Here is a 20347-nt window from a genome sequence, read left to right on the forward strand (position 1 = left end):
CATCTGGTGTGAATGGCACTGTGGTCAGCTGCGCAAACTAGAAACTGGGGAACAACTTAGCTGCCTGGCTCCCCTTCACCATGTGCAACCCTCACCAGGTCCAGCCAGTGCTGGCTCCTTAGCTCATTCCGTCTCCAGCACTGTCCAGACTGCACGGTCCCCTCTGGACCTCTGCAAGAGCATCTTACCTGGCAGCCCTGCCACTTCTCACCCAGAAGCCTGGAAGATCTCCCCTAGGTGCCCCTTGGATCACACTGAGCAGAGTGAAAGGAGATGGGTGTTCTGATGTGGGAGGTCCCAGGAGCGACTCTGCCTCTCTGCTCTCCTGAGGCTTTCACCCAGCAGGGAGCCTGGCCCGTTGGGCAGAATCACAGAAGCTGCATGATTTTTTTCATAGCACTTTATGTAGTTTGCCGTTTCTCCCTCCCTTTTTCCCTCCTCTTCCACCATACACCATCCCCTCAACCTGGAATAGGTAGTACCTCTCCTGTATGAAAACATACATTTTTAAAATTTTTTTTGAAAACATACATTTTTAAAGCATGCAGTTCACCCAGCTATTTTTTCTTTTAGATTTCATTTATTTATTTGACAGAGAGAGAGGGGGAGAGAGAAGCAGACTCCCTGCTCAGCAGGGAGCCCGATGTGGGGCTCAATCTCAGGACCCTGGGATCACATCTGAGCCAACAGACGGACACTCAACCAACTGAGCCCCCCAGGAGCCCCTCCAGCTAACTATTTTTATTAGCTTTTGTGTTTCCAGAGTTTTTTCTAAATAAAAATATCAAATGTGAATTCATATTTTATTCCCTGCCCCTCCTTTTTTAAAAGATGTTATTTATTTACTCATGAGAGACACAGAGACACAGGCAGAGGGAGAAGCAGGCTCCATGCAGGGAGCCCAATGTGGGACTCGATCCCAAGATCCCAGGATCATGTCCTGAGCCGAAAGCAGACGCTTAACCGCTGAGCCACCCAGGCGTCCCTCCTTGCCCCCATTCTAACATAAATTATACATACTACTATTTCTGCGCTTGTTTTTTTCTCTTCAAAATACATCTTGAAGATCTTTGCATGAAAGTACACAGAGAACTCCTTCATTTAAAACATTTTTGGGATGCCTGGGTGGCTCAGCAGTTGAGCGTCTGCCTTCAGCTCAGGGTGTGATCCTGGAGTCCTGGGATCGAGTTCCACATGGGGCTCCCTGCCTGGAGCCTGCTTCTCCCTCTGCCTGTGTCTCTGCCTCTCTCTCATGAATAAATAAACAAAATCTTTTTTTTTTAATTTTTATTTATTTATGATAGTCACAGAGAGAGAGAGAGAGGCAGAGACACAGGCAGAGGGAGAAGCAGGCTCCATGCACCGGGAGCCCGATGTAGGATTTGGCCCTGGGTCTCCAGGATCACACCCTGGGCCAAAGGCAGGCGCCAAACCGCTGCGCCACCCAGAGATCCCCAAATAAACAAAATCTTAAAAACAAAACAAAACAAAACATTTTTAAGGGCACCTGGGTGGCTGAGGCGGTTAAGTGTCTGCCTTTGGCTCAGGTCATGATCTCAGGGTCCTGGGATCAAGTCCTGCATTAGGCTGTCTGCACAGAGGGGAGCCTACTTCTCTCTCTACTTCTGCTGTTCCACCTGCTTGTGCTCTCTCTCTTTCTTTCTCTCTGTCAAATAAATAAATAAATAAAATCTTTAAAAAAATAACTTCTTGGGCAGCCCGGATGACTCAGTGGTTTAGAGCCGCCTTCAGCCCAGGGCGTGATCCTGGAGAACGGGGATCGAGTCCCACATCAGGATCCCTGCATGGAGCCTGCTTCTCCCTCTGTGTCTCTGCCTCTCTCTCTGTCTCTCATGAATAAATACAATCTTTAAAAATTTTTTTTAATTTTAAAAAGTAAATTACAAGTGCAGCTCCTCTGTAGCACAAGGATCCCCTTTCAGATAATTTATCTACAGACTCTACCATGTGAACAAGGTTATCTGAGGCATTAGGTTTTAAAAAAAATTTTTTTTAAGCTTACTTTTTTTAGTAATCTCTACACCCAACAGGTGGCTCAAGCCCATGACCCCAAGATTAAGACCCCAAGATCAGGTTGCCTGGGTGGCTCAGTGGATTAAGTGTCTGCCTTCAGCTCAGGTCTTGATCTCAGGGTCCTGGGATTGAGTCCTGCGTCAGGCTCCCAACAGGGAGCCTGCTTCTCCCTCTGCCCCTTCACCCTTGCTCATGTGCTTTCTCTCTCTCTCTCTCTCTCTGTCTCTCAAATAAAATCTAAAAAAAAAAGAGACCTCAAGATCAAGAGTTGAATGCTCTTCCAATTGAGCCAGCCAGGTGCCCCTCTGTGGCATTGTTTATAAGAGCAAAAATCTGGGAACAGCCTAAGCAGTCATTAGTAGGAAACTAGTTAAACAAATTATGGTACACCCCTATGGAAAAAGCAGTGTGCAGTCATTAAACATGTTTTATTTTTATTTTTTAAGAAGTTATGTTTTTATTTTTTAAAGATTTTATTTATTTTTTCATGAGAGACAGACAGAGAGAGAGAGAGAGAAAGAGAGAGAGGCAGAGACACAGGTAGAGGGAGAAGCAGGCTCCATGCAGGGAGTCTGACGTGGGACTCGATCCCGGGTCTCTAGGATCAGGCCCTAGGCTGAAGGCAGCGCTAAACCACTGAGCCACCCTAAAAGATTTTTTTTTTCCTAAAAAGATTTTTAAAATTATTTATTTTATTTTATTATTTTTATTATTTTTTCATAACTGAACAAACCATCAATTTGTTCTCTCTCTCTTTTAAAAAAAATTTATTCATGAGAGATACAGAGAGAGAGGCAGAGAGAGAGAAGCAGGCTCCATGCAGGGAGCCTGATGAGCCACCCGGGCGTCCCCTAAAAAGATTTTATTTTTAAGCAATCTCTATACCCAATGTGGGGCTTGAATATACAACCCTGAGATCATGAGTCACATGCCCTACAGACTGAGCCAGCCAGGCATCCCTGCACTTGTAATTTAGACAAGTGGTGTCAGATTGTCCTGCAGAGGAGTTATACCAACTGACACTCCTGCTGGTAATGTATGAAAGGGCCTGTCTGTGATGATGTTTTTGTTCATGTGACTATTTGGTGGTTTCTCTCTCCAGAAGGTTGTAAACTCCTGGAATTAAGTCTCTCTTGCTCATCATCATAGATAATGAATGTTGAATTAATGAATGGGTTCACACTTCTACCAGGAAGGGATGGCTGGAGTGGGAGGGATCCTTTTGTCTTCACCTTGCCGAGCCCAGCCTCCTCCATTCTTACTGTAGGGTTACTGTTCATCCAGACAGTGGCTGAGACCCTGTGAGAAGTTCTGGAAGAACCTAATCCTGACATCTGATTCATGGCCCCCACTCCAGGGCAGCCCTTTTCCTGCTGTGAAATCAAGAAGTCCAGGGTCTCAGTCCCATAAGGAGCTTGGAAAATGAACCCTTATCTAATGCTTGAATCCCTAGCCCAACCTCTGCTTACATACTGCCAGGAACAGGGAACTCACCGCTTCCAAGTGACTCCTTTCAACTTCAGACAATGACTTTTAGAAAGTTTTTCCATCATTGAATTGAAACCTTGTAGCTACCTCCTCTTCAGGATATTCTAACTGTGGCCTTCTGGAAACGGGCTTTCTGGCAGATGAGCAGTGGGGGAGATTCGGGGACAGGTACCCCTCATCTATCTTTTTCCAGCAAGTAGAGTCAAATTCCCAAAGAAGCTTGGCAGAGCCCTGCCTGTCCATCCCCTCACTCTCTCCTGTCCTGTCCGCAGGTACGTGCAGGAAGGACGGTTCCGAATTGAGGAGAGGACACTGACAGCCTTCCAGTGGCTCTACAACCCACAGCAGCATCGCATCCTCAGCCGCGCTGACCTAGAATCTCCCTCCAGGTAAAGGGACCCCCAGCCATTACTCTCCAAAGGCAATACTTATGCAGCCAGCTTCATACTGGTTGTAAATCTGCAGTGGGAACCACTGCCTTTAGAGTTAGAGGAACCTCCCAGGGTTCTGGAAAGAGTATGTCAGCCTGGGTACTTCTTCAGCCTAGAAGGCACCGAGTGATTTGAGGCAGCTCACTACCTCTGCTTTCTTCTCTGTGAAATGGGCATAATTATATATTCCCTGCCTTCTATCAGGAAGATCATGAGTCTCAAGTGAAATGAGGGCTGCAGAGAATCTAAAAGCCTAGGGGTCAGTTGGTTCCTCTTTAAGAGGGAGAGTGGCTGGCAGATTTGCTGGGCAGCCTCCTCACCTCTCCTTGATGTGGGTGGAGGGAGCCAGCCCTGCCTTCCTCATCTCCTCCTGCCCTCTGTTGTGGTATTCAGCTTGGAGTCTGACTGAGGGGTGAGAGAGGAGGGCTTTTCCTGGCCCAGATTCCTGCTCCCAGGCTCCTATCCACTCTTCCACCACACTGGACAGATATGACAAGCATTAGCAGTCTCCACAGAGATCCTGGGCAAACTTGCTGTGGTCTCACCTTCCCAAGGCTTCTGTTAGACCTGATCCTGAACCTTACTTCCATGTTCGCCCTCAAGACATCTTTGCACCAGCTCCTAAATTAGCAGGACCCTCACAGCCAAGAATGAGCAGGCCTCACCTCCCCGGAGTGGTTTAAATGAAAGAAGAGTGGAGGTGATATCATTTGGGGGCTATATCATGGGCTGGCCAACAAGAGAACAGAGGTGATATTCTACTGCTGCTCCCCAGCTGACCCTAGGAATAAGATTTGGAAGTCAGTGGGTGACTTCATCTCCTAGATATCTGCCAGGAATCCAGTTTAGCTAAGAGCAGTGCATCTGCTCCCTCTTGTCTCAACAAGATTTCAGAAGGTACAGGAAACAGTGAGGTGGCTGGGTACTCTCGCTGTAGATCTGATACTCTGGAGGAAGAATTAATTAGATGATGTTGTAGAAGTATCAAAAACTCTGGGAAAGGTGACTCAGGCCACCTGGGAACTCTTGGTAGTCAGGGAATGGGTAGTCAGACAAGCACCCTGGACTCCAGAAGGTGGATTTCAAATAGTGTAGAGAAAAGACAGAAATTTCCCTAGAGCTTGAGGCAAGACTATTGGGAAGGGTGCCAAAATGAAATTCTGAGTTTATAGTGGTGAATGCTTGCAGGGAAAAAGAAAGAGGCTGCTGTGGCTGCCCTGGGAGCATGCTAGTGACACATGGACACGAAGGGCACATGGTCAGGTTTAATTGCAGGCAACATGCAAAACCCTATTGTGTGACATTTGCCATCTGACATAATAAAGTAGCTTCTCCCTCACCTTTTCTTCTTCAAAACTCTTGCCACTATTGGACATTATCTTGTCCATTTGTTCATTGTCCCTGACAACACCCCCTCAACCCCCACCTCCAAATGTAAGCTTTATGAGAGCAGGGCCCTTTTCAGCTTGTTCTCTGCTACATCCTAAGGTCATGTTTCAGAGAAGGAGTTGATTAAAGAAGTATTGGGGGGGAACGACAAATGAACACAATGCAGGCTCACCTCTAGGAAGGCTGGGAGAGAGGCTAGCCTCTCAGACTCCAAGACAGGTTGGCCAGCTCTACCTGCTCAAGGTAACGACAAGGGAAGAAGAGGAGATGGGACCTCCTGCCCATGCAGGTGGCCTGAAGCTAACAAAGTTGCTCTGCCTTCTGAGCCAAAGAACGCAAATGTGTTTGAGAGTCACAGGAGTACAGCTGAGTTCTTGGAGGAGGGAAGCAATCACGAGACAGGATGGAGCTATTTGAAATAAAATCAGCTTTCATACTTGGGAAAGCTATATCCCAAGGAACTTGAAGGGGAGGCTGCCATACTCTGTGGCTGTACTAATTTTTGTGACAATATTAACAGCTAATTTTCTGAGTGCTTATTATGTGTCATGTGTAAATACTTTATAAGAATAAATTGATCTAATCTTCATAACAATGCTCTGATGTAAGTACTATTGTTCTCCCCATTTTTCAGATGACCAAACTGAGGCACAGCGAGTAAGTTGCAGTGCATATAATCACCATGCACACTGCCTCTCAGAGAATAAGGCATTTGCCCATAGGCAGGAGGTAGCTGAGATAATATCTATTTTTACAAAGAGGAAATAAGTCCAGAAAGCATAAATAAGGAACTCAGGATTCGTCCTGAATGAATATTTCAGAGTTCATTTTTATTTTATTAAAAAATTTTTTTATTGGAGTTCAATTTGCCAACATATAGCATAACACCCAGTGCTCCTCCCGCCAAGTGCCCCCTCATTGCCCATCACCCAGTCACCCCAACTCTCCACCCACTTATTTTATTTTTTAAAGATTTTATTTATTTATTCCTGAGAGACACAAACACATAGAGAGGCAGAGACACAGGCAGAGAAGCAGGCTCCATGCAGGGAGCCCGACGTGGGACTCCATCCCAGATATCCGGGATCACGCCCTGGGCCGAAGGCAGTGCTAAACCGCTGAGCCACCTGGGCTGCCCAAGAGTTTATTTTTAAAAAGACAGTTTGGAGAAGATAATCAGCAGCAGCAAGCAAATTCCCTGAGAACCCATCCTGCTGGGGGAAGCTTATTCGCTTTTCTGATTTGTTTTCTAGACTAGAAAGTAGGTTGGAGGTGGTGGAGCAGAAGACTATGGTTCTGAGTTTGATGAGCAGGCTGCCATTGGCTGCTGAATCCTGCTCCACGTGTTTATGAGTGGGTTGTTGAAGAAGGATCTGGTGAGCTGGTGACAGTGCTGATGGTAGGAACCTGGGCACCAGCCCAACAGGCAAGATGGCAGATTCGGGACCCAAATCAAGTAGGTACAGTTTAATAGGGATGGAGAAATCTATTCTGGCCTCCAGTCCTGCTTATACCTGGGAGGTAGACAAGGGAATCAGCTGTCTGAGGGGTTCTGATTGACTAGAAGCTTGGGTATGGCCCCATGATTTAGGTTTTAAGAAAATGCTTGCATCTTGGGGATGCAAGAGCTCAGGGCAGAGTCCAGGGCAGGGGAGGGAAGGTCTTAGTCTCAGACCCTAAGACGAAGGTTCCTTCATTTGTTCTTTGCCTGGGGGACAGGGACTGAATACCTTTCTTCTGCTAACACTGTGCCAGGTATTACCCTGGAAGGGGCTGAGCAGGGTGCATTTCAGGATGATGGATAAAGCTGCTGAAGGGACTCAGACCATGGGCTGGCCACCTCTGTCTTCCTTTCTTCCTTTCACCCTGCTCTGGGTCAGGCCTTGGTGTTGCAGGGCCTCATTGTAGGCAGACAAGGATTCTGCTTCCATGGGGCACATACTCTACCAGGAAAGAAGGACCATAGACACACAGACGAGAGAAGTTCCTAGGACCATCAGTGTGCCGAAGGTGCTAAAACAGGGCATGGAGAAAGGGTGACGTGTGTGTGTGTGTGGGGGGGGGGGGGGGAAGAGGACTTTGGATGAGGTGGAAGGCCTCTCTGAGAAGGGGACATTTGAGGTGAGTCCTGAAGGACACACGGGGGCAGGCATATGGAGAAGCTGCTGGTGGTGGAAGGGGTAAGGGGACACAGGAGATGGGATGGAAAAGAAGAGCGGGTCCGGGACCAGCAAGGACAAGGCCCTAAGTGCATTCTAGAAGCAGAAAGCCATGGTGGCCAGAGCAGAGTGATGTTGTGGTCAACAGGCGAGACAGATTTCCATGAAGCCAAGCAATGGCTTTTTAGCACTTAGATTTGCCCGAGGACGGCATGTGCTGCCCCCGAGGGAGTGAGCTTCTCATCCCGGAGGCCGCCTGGAGAGCATGTTACCAAGGAAAAGACTAGGCATCCCAAAGGCTGCCAGAGGACCCCTTCAAATTCAGGAGCATCCTTGGCTTGGCGGAAGCTGGGAGGAAGTCCGCGGAGTGGACGAAGGGAGCCCCACGCTGCTAGGTACAAAGTGGGGGCAGTTTCGGGGTTTGGCAGTGCTAGAGGCCTCCTCCTCACCACCGCACCTCCTCCCTGGGCCCACCCCACGCAGAGCCGGGGAGAGCCCCGGAGCGTCCGCCTCCATAGACCAGGAACCCCGGGATCTTTCCGCACCTCCTTCCCCACTGCCCGGGGCCCCATCCTCCAGAAACTTCTGTGGGCCGGTGGGCTGTTCCCTCCTCTCCCGCGGGTCCCTTGGGCGCGCGCCTGCCCCGCCTCGCGCCTTTGTTCCCGAGGAGCCGCCTCGGGCAGTTTCCCAGCGCCGGCGACGAGCGCTTCCCCGCTGGGGGCTCGGCGCTCGGGCCCCGCCGCGCTCCCCCACCCCCACCCCCTCCCACCCCCTCCCACCCCCTCGGGCAGCTGCGCGGCGGCGGCGCTGGGCGAGCCCGGCCGGACACCGCGGGGACCCGGGCAGTGCGAGCGGGCGGGGGCGGGGGCGGGGCGGCGGCGCGGGCGGGGGGCTCGGCTCGGGGGCGGCTGGGGGGGGCGCGGGGGGCGGCGCGGGGCGGGGGCGGGGGCGCGGGGGCGGCTCGGCGCGGGGCGGGGGCGGGGGCGGGGGCGCGCCCGCCAGGTGCGCGGCGGCCGCGGGGGGCGGAGAGCGCAGCTTTGTGCGTTCGCGGCCGCGGGCCGGCCGTGCGCCTGTGCGCGCCCCAGTGACGGCGCACGCGGCTGGGCGGGCAGCGGGGGAAGCCCGCCGCGGGAGGGGGCTCGGTCCGGATGGAGACGCGAGGACGCCGCCGCTGCGGGCGCACGGGCGGGGGGAGCTGCGGCCGCTGACTGTTGACAGTCTGTCCACGTCGAGGAGTGAGCTCTGGGCGCCGCGCGTCGGAGAAGGTCAGTGGGTCCGGGGCCGGGCAGTGATGCCATCAACAGCCTGGATCAGGGCGCGAATCCTGGGTGGGACCGAACGTGGAGTCGGGGTGTGTGTTGTGAGTGTAAATGCGTGTGTTTGCAAAGAGAAATGCAGCCCCGTACGTGTGTGAGCTCTGAGCTGCGATTCCACAGGGCACTTGGGCGTAATGGGATCTGTTTGGGAGATGGGGTGACTGTCCTTAGCGATCCATGCGGGTGGGGCATTGCGCACACACGCCGCGTATGCGGGTGCGTGTGCCTGAGTGAGACGTTGCTCAGCCCCTGCCAGAGTCTTTGGCTAGAGAAGCTGACAGAGGTGGAGGTCAGAGGTGCGGTGTTTACAGGTGGTGGCAGAAGAAAACAGCCAGGAACCCCAGGAGGACTGTGTGGCTCGTCTGGGTTAGTGGTTTTTTTTCCCCAAAGGGCATAAACCCCACCCCATCGTCGTTCCAACCTGTGCCTGTTGCGGAGAGGGGAGCTAGGATGGCGGGGTGCTGGCAGAGAGGCCTTAGTGGACCTCAGGGGTAGGGCCAGCCACCAGCCTGGTGCTCATTGCTGGAGGCCCTGGGTGAGTGGGTGTGGGAGAGCCAGTCTTGGGTGGGGGTCGAGGGCCGATCTGTGTTCAGGAGACCTCAGGACTCTGTAGAGTCCACACCAGATGCTGCGTGTCTGGACCAGGAAGCTGGGGGGGGGGGGGGGCATCCTTCTTCCTCATCTGTTTCCTGTAGCTCTTTATATACCCTTCTTAACACACTGAAGGGCATTTATATGCAAGTGGGGTTTGGGCTCTGAATGCTGCCTCTGGTGAGTGGCCCCCTTCAGAGCAGCCTCCCTGGGGAATAATAGGGTTGTTCTGGGCTGGGTGCCAGAGCTCTTGGGTTCTTTTCCTGCTCTGTGACCCTGTGGCTTTACCTTAAGCCCCACAGGCCTCAGTTCCCCAGGCAGAGGGAAGAACCCCCACCCTTTGCTGTGGGTTAAGGAGGATTCAAACAGTGGAGGGGGCGGGGGATGGTAGGAGTGGGGTTGTGTGGGGAGGCTGGGAGTGACTCAGGGCTGTGAGGTCCCAGGAGTGATTCCCCCAGGAAAGTCTCATCACATCTTTGCGACTTGGGCAGGAGTTGGGAGAGGCTCTGTCCTCATCTCCAGGCAGGTGTGTTGGGTTTTCTGAGTCCAGGGGTGGGGCAGTGTGGGTGTCTGCTAGGTCTGGCTGTTCAGGCTTCAAGAAGCTACCTGAGGTCCCTTGTCTTTTCCGAGATGTTGAAGAGTGGGGATGCCCTTGGGGGACCTTGGGGGGCCTGTTTGGGGCTGCAATGGGGGACTGGAGCTGAAGGGCATAGAAGTTTCTGGATAGAGTCAGATGCCAAACATGGGTAGGGCCTGGGCACATCTAGCTGGGACTCCTGCTCAGCCCAGGGTGTTGAACCAATTTGGTGGAGGTGGCTCAATTTCCAGAGAGATGACCCTCCTGCTGCAGGCACCCTAATACCCTCTTCTCCCTGTTTCTGTCTGGAGCAAGTGTGGCTGAACCACCATGGTTCAGAATGACTTGACTCTTGAAGAAAAGGGACCCGGCATGGATGGTGGTGGCAGCAGCTGGTTAAGCATAAGGGCTCTGTTGTTACTCAGACCTGGGTTTGTATCTCAGCCCCACTGCCATCTCACTGTGTCTCCACCTGTGTTCCCACAATCAGAAGCTGAGAGAAAGGCTTGTGTGTGATGGTTTATTTGGGAGGTGATCTTGGGAAACAAGGGTGCAGCAAAGGGCATGAAGGGGAAAGGGGAAAGCATGGAGGTGGCTGGCTGACTTAGTCCGTGAAGCATGGGACTCTTGATCTCAGGATTGTGAGTTCAAGCTCCATGGTGGGTATAGAGCTTATTTAAAAAAATTAGGAAAGAGGAAAGCAGAATGAGGATGCATTTTTATTATTTTATTATTATTTGTTTATTCATTCATGAGAGACAGAGAGGCAGAGATTTATGCAGACAGAAGCAGGCTTCCCCTGGGGAGCCTGATGTGGAGCTCAATCCCAGGACCCTAGAATCATGACCTGAGTGTAAGGCAGATGCCTAACCAACTGAGCCACTCAGGCGCCCGAAGGATACATGTTTTAAAGATTTATTTATTTATTTATTTATATTATTATTATTAATTAAATATTTTATTTATTTATTCGTGAGACACACACAGAGAGAGAGAGAGAGAGAGAGAGAGAGAGAGGCAGAGACACAGGCAGAGGGAGAAGCAGGCTCCATGCAGGGAGCCCGACGTGGGACTCGATCCTAGGTCTCCAGGATCACGCCCTAGGCTGATTAGGCCTAAGTAGGCAGCATTAAACTGCTGAGCCACCAGGGCTCCCCTGTATTATTTTTTTATTGGAGTTTAATTTTTCAACATATAGTATAACACCAAGTGCTCATCCCGTCAACTGCCCCCCTCAGTGCCCATCACCCAGTCACCCCATCCCTCCATCCCCCCTGCCTACCTCTCCTTCTACTACCCCTTGTTCATTTCCCAGAGATAGGAGTCTCTCATGCTTTGTCACCCTCTCTAATTTTTCCCACTCATTTTCTCTCCTTCCCCTATAATCCCTTTCACTATTTTTATAATCCCCGTATGAGTGAAACCGTATGATTGTCCTTCTCCGATTGACCTACTTCACTCAGCATCATACCCTCCAGTTCCATCCACATCAAAGCAAACGGTGGGTATTCATCCTCTCTGATGGCTGAGTAATATTCCATTGTATATAGAGACCACATCTTCTTCTTCTTTTTTTTTTTTTTGAGACCACATCTTCTTTATCCATTCATCAGGTGATGGACACCGAGGCTCCTTCCACAGTTTGGCTATTGTGGACATTGCTGCTATAAACATTGGGGTGCAGGTGTCTCAGTCTTTCACTGCATCAGTATCTTAGTGCAATTGCTGGGTCATAGGCTAGCTCTATTTTTAACTCTTTGAGGAACCTCCACACTGTTTTCCAGAGTGGCTGTACCAGTTCACATTCCCACCAACAGTGCAAGAGGGTTCTCCTTTCTCTGCATCCTCTCCAACATTTGTTGTTTCCTGTCTTGTTAATTTTCACCATTCACTGGTGTGAGGTGGTATCTCATTGTGCTTTTGATTTGTATTTCCCTGATGGCAAGTGATGCAGAGCATTTTCTCAGCATGTGCTTGTTGGCCATGTGTATGTCTTCTTTATTTATTTAAAAAATATTTTATTTATTTATTCATTGAGAGACACAGAGAGAGGCAGAGACACGGGCAGAGGGAGAAGCAGGCTCCCTGTGGGGAGCCGGATGCAGGACTCGATCCCAGGACCCCGGGATCACCATCTGAGATGAAGGCAGACGCTCAACCACTGGACCACCCAGGTGCCCCAAAGAGGACTTCTTTATGGAGCCAGATGACGGTGTCTTGCCCATACCTCTCTTTCAATGCTTTGGTGCTTCTCTAGTGCGAAGTTCTGCTTCATTCTGATCTTAGCCTGCCATGCTATAGTTTTTTTTTTTTTTTTTTCTGTTTGCCACAATCCTTCAGGGCTTCTGTATAGTTATGAGAGGATTCCTTTCCACCTGCTCAAGATGTAAAGCAGCCATAGGGACTCTCACAGCAGATGGGACATCAAGATGAGTTGTGTGCTCTGGGGGACTTGGCCTAAAACCAGAGTGTGCTGAGCCCTTGGCTGTGCCCACACTAAGGTCTCAGGGCCGCCTGGTTTCCCACCACCTTCCCTAGTTCAGATCCAGGGCTGGCAGTCTCCTTCCTGGATTATGCTGGGTAGGCTGGCTGGGCCCTGCCAGGTCTGGGTCAGCAGATGGCAGCAGGCATGGGCACCTGGGGACCTTGCTGATTAGATAACTGGCAGTGAGCAAGAGCAGGAGAGGAGTGATGGGCAGTCAGGCACAGTGGAATGTGCACAAGTGTCTGTGGTGGGCATGTTGCTGCACATCTTTGTATGTGTGGGTCCTCTGAGTATGTCCCCATGTGCATTGCTGTGTGCATTCTTGTGTGTTTCTGTTCTTTCCTCTGGTATGTGTGTTGTTCATACACTGGGCGCTCTCCAGAGTCCTCAAGGGTGTGACTGTCTCCTGGCAGGTGATACCTGACCCCAGCAGGATTTCCTCAGCCCTGGGGCTTCTTAGTCTTCTGCCCTTCCCTGCTCTGCTGTCTCTCCAAGTTTCCTGTCCCTGGACCTCCTTCTGTTTTGAGGAAGTTGCTTCTTTCCCGCTGGCTGTGTGGGTGCGCATTACCTTTGGGGCAGGGCCTAGGAAGGATAACCAGTGCAACTTCCAGCCCCATGCTTTGAGATCTGAACCTAGGGTGGCAGATGGGTGAGCCCTAGATTGAGGAGATGAGTCAGGCACGGCTGCAGGAGGTGGGCAGAAGCTTGGCTGTATGTGTCAGCATGCTTCAGGGAAGTATGTGTGCACCCCATACACTTGATCCCTGCCTCCCTCAGAGGCCTGAGTATCAGTGTAGCTGTGGGAAGCCCCCCCCCCCCCCCCCCCCCCCCCCGCTCTGATCCCTCCCATCCATGTCCTCTTCCTGGGTAGCTGTGGCCAGCCCAGTTTCTGACAGGGAGCAGAGTGGTCTCTGGAGCTCTGGGCATTGCACTGGGGCCCTTGTCCTCAAGTAATTCCTGTTGCCACAATCATTTATATTTATGGAGCTCTTCCTGCACCAGATCCTGGACTGTTCACTGTGCAGGTATTAGCTCATTGGCTCCTGAGAGCGATACTATGAAGTGGGTTCTGAAAGCATCTCCATTTTATGAGGAAGTGGAGGCTCAGAGAGGCTGAGTCAGTGCCACAGGATCACACAGCTAGTAAGTAGTGGAGCCGGGATGTAACCCAGCTCTGTTCTTGACTTTTGCTGCTGTTCTGTTCACTCTTCACAAAGCTGGACCATCTCATTCTTGCAGTCTCCCCTTGAGAGTGGCTGTCCCAGATCACCCTCTCCAAACAGGGCTCCCCACCCACCCAGGCCCTTTTGGATCCTATCAACGTGTTGTAAATATGGGTATGAAGTTATGCCTCTTTAATCTTTCATCCCCTACCCCCCGGGGGGCAGGAATCCATTTTGTTCACCATTGTATCCTCAGCACTAGCAGAGCCTGGAACACAGTAGGGATGGTCTGAGACCAATTCCAGTGTGTGTGTGTGTGTGTGTGTGTGTATGGATGTGTAGGTTTCCCCATATATGTTACAAAACGACTTTTGGACACCAACGGGGTGTCTGAGCATTCAACTCAATCCTGACACAATCTACACCCAGAGATAGCATCGCATTCCACAGTTAAAGGGTTCAGTCCAACAGATGCTAGTCAAGCCCAAGCTGCCACCTGTGCTTCTTATCAACTGGCTATAAATCAGAGCTTCTCAGGACCTCCTCTTCAGGTTGGGGTAATTTGCTGGAACAGCTCACAGAACTCCCAAGAAACATTTTTCTTACTAAATTACCCATTTATTATGAAAGGAAGTAAATCAGGAGCAGGCAGATGAAAGAGGTGTGTGGGGGCAGTGTGTGGGACAGGGTGGGGCCCATGCTGTCTCCAAGAGCGCCACTCTCCCCATCCTCCACAGGTCAACCAACATGGAAGTGCTCCCAGCCCTGTCCTTGTGCCTTTTTACGGAGGCTTCATTACATAGTCATTGGTCAAGTCATCAGCCATTGGCCTTTGAATCACCCTCCAGCCCCCTACCCTCTTTGGGGGTTAGGGGATAGGACTAAAAGTGCTAGCCCTCTAATCACGTGATTGATTCTCTTGGCAACCAGCCTCTAACCCTTAGTGCTTTAAAAAGTCACCTTTGGGGCAGCCCTGGTGGCACAGCGGTTTGGCGCCACCTGCAGCCTGGGGTGTGATCCTGGAGACCTGGGATCGAGTCCCATGTCAGGCTTCCTGCATGGAGCCTGCTTCTCCCTCTGCCTGTGTTTCTGCCTCTCTCTCTCTGAATGAATAAATAAATAAATCTTAAAAAAAAAAAAGAAAAAAAGTCACCTTTGTGGGGCAGGGCGCCTGGGTGGCTTAGTGGTTGAGTGCCTGCCTTTGGCTCTGGGCATGTGATCTTGGGGGTTAGCCCACATCAGGCTCCCCATGGGGAACCTGCTTCTCCCTCTGCCTGTGTCTCTGCCTCTCTCTGTCTCTCATGAATAAATAAATACAATCTTTAAAAAAAATCACCTTGTTCACATAATGAGACACCTTTATCACTCTCAGCACTTGCGAAATTCCAAGAGTTTGGGGAGCTATGAGCTGGGAATTGTAGACAGAGGCCAAATACATATTTCTTATAAATCACAATATCCCAGGATGCAGTAAATAGGCACTTATTAAATTAATGAATAATGAATGAATATATGCAGATATGTCTGACTCAAGGCCGTAGCTCTAAAATCCTCCTCTCTGCTGTCTCTCACACAGCAGAGACCATCGTAGGATGGCCAGGGGCACAGGCTCTGGGGCCAGCGTGCTGGGTTCTAGTTCTGGCTCCATTGCTGTTCTGGTTATTTTATTTTATTTTGAAAGGATTTTATTTATTACTTATTTGAGAGAGAGGAGAGAGTGAGAGAAAGAAATTACAAATGGGACGAGGGGCAGAGGGAGAGGGAGAGGCAGACTCCCCACTGAGCAGGGCCCTGGCATCATGACCTGAGCTCAAGGAAGATGCATAGCCGGCTGAGCCACCCAGGCGCCCCTGTTCTGATTATTTTATTCTGCATAATAAACTGCCCAGAAGCTTATGGCTTAAAACAATGGTGATATTTGTTTTGCTCAGGAATCTGTACTTTGGGCAGAGCAGTCATCATCCGGGTGGCTCAAAGTGGGGCTGGTCTGAAGGCTAAGTTGCTCGTGTCTGGCATTTAATGCTGGCTGTTGGCTTGAGGACTCAGTTCCTTACTACATGGGCCTCACCGTGTGCTCTGTCTTCTTGTCACATCCCTGTGTGCTACTTTGGGCTTCCTCACAGCATTGGGGCTGGGTGAAGGGGCAAGAATCCCAAGAAAGAGCCAGCAGAAGCTATTTTAGTTTTTCTTTTCTTTCTTTCTTTTTTTTTTTTTTTAGTTTTTCTTACTTGTCCTTGGAGATGGTGCAGCATTGTTCCTGCCACAGTCACAGGTTCATACAGATCTAGGAGGAGGGAAGAGAGATTCCACCTCTTAGTGGAGAGGGGTGTCAGTGTCACATGGTAATATGAGCATGTGGGATGGGGGATGTATTGTGGGATGGTGTGGCTGTCTTTGTTTTTTGTTTTTTTTTTTTTTTTTTTTTTTTTTTTGCTGTCTTTGGAAAATACAGTCAACCTGCCACAGTTACTTCCTAAGAATGTGACCTTGAGAAAATTACTTAGTCTCTTTGTGCCCCAATTTTTCCATCTGTAAAATGGGGACAACATTAGCTTCTTTCTTCTTTCTTTCTTTCTTTCTTTCTTTCTTTCTTTCTTTCTTTCTTTCTTTCTTTCTTTCTTTTCTTTCTGATTTTATTTATTTATTTATAGAGACACAGAGAGAGAGGGGGGGCAGAGGCACAGGCAGAGGGAGAAGCAGGGTCCATGAAGGGAGCCCGACATGGGACTCGATCCAGGGTCCCCAGGATCACACTCTGGGCTGCAGGCAGTGCTAAACCACTGCGCACCACCAGGGCTGCCTTCTTTCTTTCTTTCTTTCTTTCTTTCTTTCTTTCTTTCTTTCTTTCTTTCTTTCTTTCTTTCTTTCTATTTCATTTCATTTCATTTCATTTCATTTCATTTCATTTCATTTCATTTCATTTCATTTCATTTCATTTCATTTCATTTCCACAGAGAGAGAGAGTATAAGCAGGGAGAGTGGTGTGCAGAGGGAGAGAGGGAAGCAGACTGCCCGCTGAGCAGGGAGCCTGTCCTGGGGCTGTATCCCAGGACCCCGAGATCATGACCTGAGCCAAAGGCAGACGCTTAACCGACTGAGCCCCCCTCCCCCTGCCTTTTTAAGATTTTATTTATTTGACAGAGAGAGAGAGTGCACACACACACAAGCAGGGGAACAGCAGAGGGAGAAGGAGGAGCAGACTGCTTGCTGATGCGGGGCTGGATCCCAGGACTCCAGGGTCATGACCTAAGCCAAAGGCAGATGCTTCACAGACTGAGCCACCCAGCTACCCCCACTGGGTTATTTCTTTAGCGGTGACTGTAGTTCACCTACAGGTCCCCTATCCCCAAGTGAGGTGTTGGTCCGGGTTTTCACCATGCTGCAGGATCCAGCCCTGATTTCTCCCCCATGCCTGTTTGTGATACAGGAGGACCCTAACTGTTTGGAGGCTGTTTAAGGGTGGGGAAGAGGGGGGCCTTGAGTGGAAAGGGCCTTTTCTGTCTCTATTTGTTGTGTCCTTCTGAGTTAGCGCTGTTCCCTTCACAGAGGCAAGGGACAAGCATTTATGGAGATGTCCCAAGGCTGGGACTCCAGCAGCATTCCTCTGGGCCTGTGAGGGCAAACCCCACTAGGACCCCCATTTTTATTCAGGAGAATCGTGATAAGTGCATCTTGAGCATGCTGTGTTTGAGCTGTGGGGCTTTTTAAAAGTGTTTGGGGGTGCTCCTTACCTCTCCTTCATCCTCCACCTGCTTCCACCTGAGTCACTATTCATCTGACAGAAGGATCTCTCCCCAGCCCAGTTTGCCAGGCTCTGGGGAGGTATCTCAGGGTGTGCTTTCTTGGCCCAGTTGGGGCTGCTCCTCACTTGGCGTTAGCAGGGGCCCAGGAAGACTCTTGGTTTGCCGGAACCCAGCCTAGCCCTAGTTCCCATCTGGTCCCTCCCTCATGCTCTATAGGAACAGCAGGCTCATTAAAAGCAGGGCCTGTGGGTTTGAATTCTGCCCCTTGCACCTGCCAGCGCTATGACCTTGGGCAAGCTCCTTAATTTCTCTATGGCTCTATTTCCTCACCGGGAGAGAGGACATGGTTGTGGCAAGGCTTAAGTAAAGTAAGCGGTATGACATAACTGGTTCATGGGAGATTCTCGAGAAATGAGTGCAGTTATTCTTTACAGATGAAGAAAACGGAGGCAGAGGGCATTGGAGTAGGTTTCCCCTCAGCTATATTTGATGTGAGACCACCAGGACTGGAACCCATGTGTTCTGACACCAGGAGATAGTTGTGGCTTTATCTCCTGCAGGACCTAGGATTCCCGCAACCCCCATCCCTCATGCCAGGGGGCAGTACGGCTGCCATCCTAGAAATGCAAGCCAGCCACCCCTTTTTCTTCCTTTGCACTACCCAAAATTGCCTGCAGAGGGTGCTGATGCCCAGATTCCAGCCCATTCAGGAGAGGCTCTGCTGGTGTAGGGGAGGGTTGGGAGTGACCCCACTGGACAGAGGGATCATGAAGAGCTGGCCCTGTGATCTCCTTTACTGAGATCTCCTTCAGATAGTTCCAGGGCCACCAAAGATAACAGGACTGTTGTCATGGATTTCTCACTGGCCCAGAGTCACCAGGGGAATTTGTTAAGTGTGCAGATTCCCGGGCCCCACTCTAGAATGATGGAATCAGAACTTGAGCAGTACCACTGGCTGACACATCTGTAGGTCTCTGCCGGGCACTCCTCTGAAGGCTTCATGCATAGTAGCTTATTTACCCCTCCCAGCAGTCCTCTGAGGTGGGTACTCTTATTGTCTCCATTTTATAGATGGGGTGTCTGGTCTGAGATACAGAGAAGTTGAGGGACTTGCCCTGGGTCACACTGCTAGTAAGCAGCAGGGCTGGGGTTTGAACCAAGGTTATTTTAAGCCCCAGGTGACTCTCATGCCCAGCGCCTTTGGAAACCTGGGCTTGTCCCCTTTCTGGTCTCCTTTAGCAAAATTTATTTGTCATTAAGTAGGGTTTATTGTGCTTTTCTTTTTCTTTCCTTTTTTTAATTTTAAAGATATTATTTATGTATTTGACAGAGCATAAGCAGGGGGAGTGGCAGGCAAAGGCAGAGGGAGAGGGAGAAGAAGGGTCCCCGCTAAGCAAGAAGCCTGATGTGGGGCTTGATCCTAGGACACTGGGATCATGACCTGAGCTGAAGGCAGACGCCTAGCTGACTGAGCCACCCAGGTGCCCCTTTATTGTGCTTTTTCTAATTATAGAAGTACTGCATGCTTATTTCAGAAAAGAGAAAATTCAGAAAAGCATAAAGAAGTAAAAAAATCATGATCCTTAGTCTCACCCCTTGAATGATATGGCATGGAACATAATATTTAGCTTGTTTTATTCCATTCAGAAATATACTGCAACTGTTTTCCCGTGTCATTACATGTATTTCTACAACTACTTATTTATTTATTTATTTTTAAAGATTTATTTATTTATTCATTCAGAGAGAGCGAAGAGAGAGGCAGAGACACAGGCAGAGGGAGAAGCAGGCTCCCTGCAGGAAGCCCGATGTGGGACTCGATCCCGGGTCTCCAGGATCACACCCCAGGCTGCAGGCAGCGCCACACCGCTGCGCCACCGGGGCTGCCCTACAACTACTTTATATTGGCTGGAATACACTCGGTTGTTAGGAGGCACAATCTTTCTTGAACTTAACTTGTCTGTAATTTAGGTCATTCTCATAGTTTCACAGTTATGACAACACTGTGCTGGAGACCTTCAAAAGTACAACTTGACGCACAGCCCTGATTCTTTTCTTCTTGGGATGGTGTGGAATTGGGAACAAAATTGCTAGGTCAAAAGCATACATATGAAGAAACAAACCTCTTTATGAAAGCATAATATACATACAGAAAAGTGCACAGATTTTAAGTGTATGGGTGAATTTCAAAAAGTTGACACACCCATGTAAAACCAACACCCAGATCCAAAAACAGGCCTTGAAGTTTTTTACTGCAGAAGCCACCTTGACATGCACATAAGGATTCTAATTTGTGTTGTCAAATTTCCTCCAGCAAAGCTATATATTGGTTTCTTTTGAGTTTTCTTTTTTTAAAGATTTTATTCATTTATTCATGAGAGGCACAGAGAGAGAAAGGCAGAGACATAGGCAGAGAGAGAAGCAGGCTCCATGTAGGGAGCCCTATGTGGGGCTCAATCCCAGGATTCCGGGATCACACCTTGAGCCAAAGGAAGATGCTTAACCGCTGTGCCACCCAGGTGCCCCACCTTTGAGTTTTAAGATTAAAGCACAAGCTCTTTGCTTAAAAGAAGAGTGGATAGAAGGACCATTTGGAGTGAGGCAGTGAAAGAGAGATCCTGGGCTGCCTGCCCTTTCTGGAAAGAGACCGACTTCCCTTCAGAGTAGAAGAGGTGTCCCAGGACTGGGAGCACTGTTTGAGCTCCAAGTAGCTTAAGAAGTTTTTAAAGAAATGAGCCTTTGTAGTTGATACTGTTTCAGCTCTTGCTTGTTTTATTTTTCCATTCATATACTTTTTTTTTTAAAAGATTTTATACAGAGAGAGAGAGAGAGAGAGAGAGAGAGAGGCAGAGACACAGGCAGAGGGAGAAGCAGGCTCCATGCAGGGAGCCCAACATGGGACTCGATCCCAGGTCTCCAGGACCACACCCTGGTCTGAAGGCGGCGCTAAACTACTGAGCCACCCGGGCTG

General features: G+C 49.9%; 1 protein-coding gene across 1 annotated transcript in view; it reads left to right on the forward strand.

The window, feature by feature from the left end:
- RAP1GAP2 (RAP1 GTPase activating protein 2) overlaps nucleotides 1–20347 on the forward strand; it is a 213227-nt gene that overhangs the window by 9256 nt on the left and 183624 nt on the right. The window contains 1 exon segment of the mRNA XM_038548535.1: nucleotides 3795–3911. Coding sequence (XP_038404463.1) covers nucleotides 3795–3911 — 117 coding nt within the window.

This window comes from Canis lupus, chromosome 9 (assembly GCF_011100685.1).
Source record: "Canis lupus familiaris isolate Mischka breed German Shepherd chromosome 9, alternate assembly UU_Cfam_GSD_1.0, whole genome shotgun sequence".
NCBI classification, from domain to species: Eukaryota; Metazoa; Chordata; class Mammalia; order Carnivora; family Canidae; genus Canis; species Canis lupus.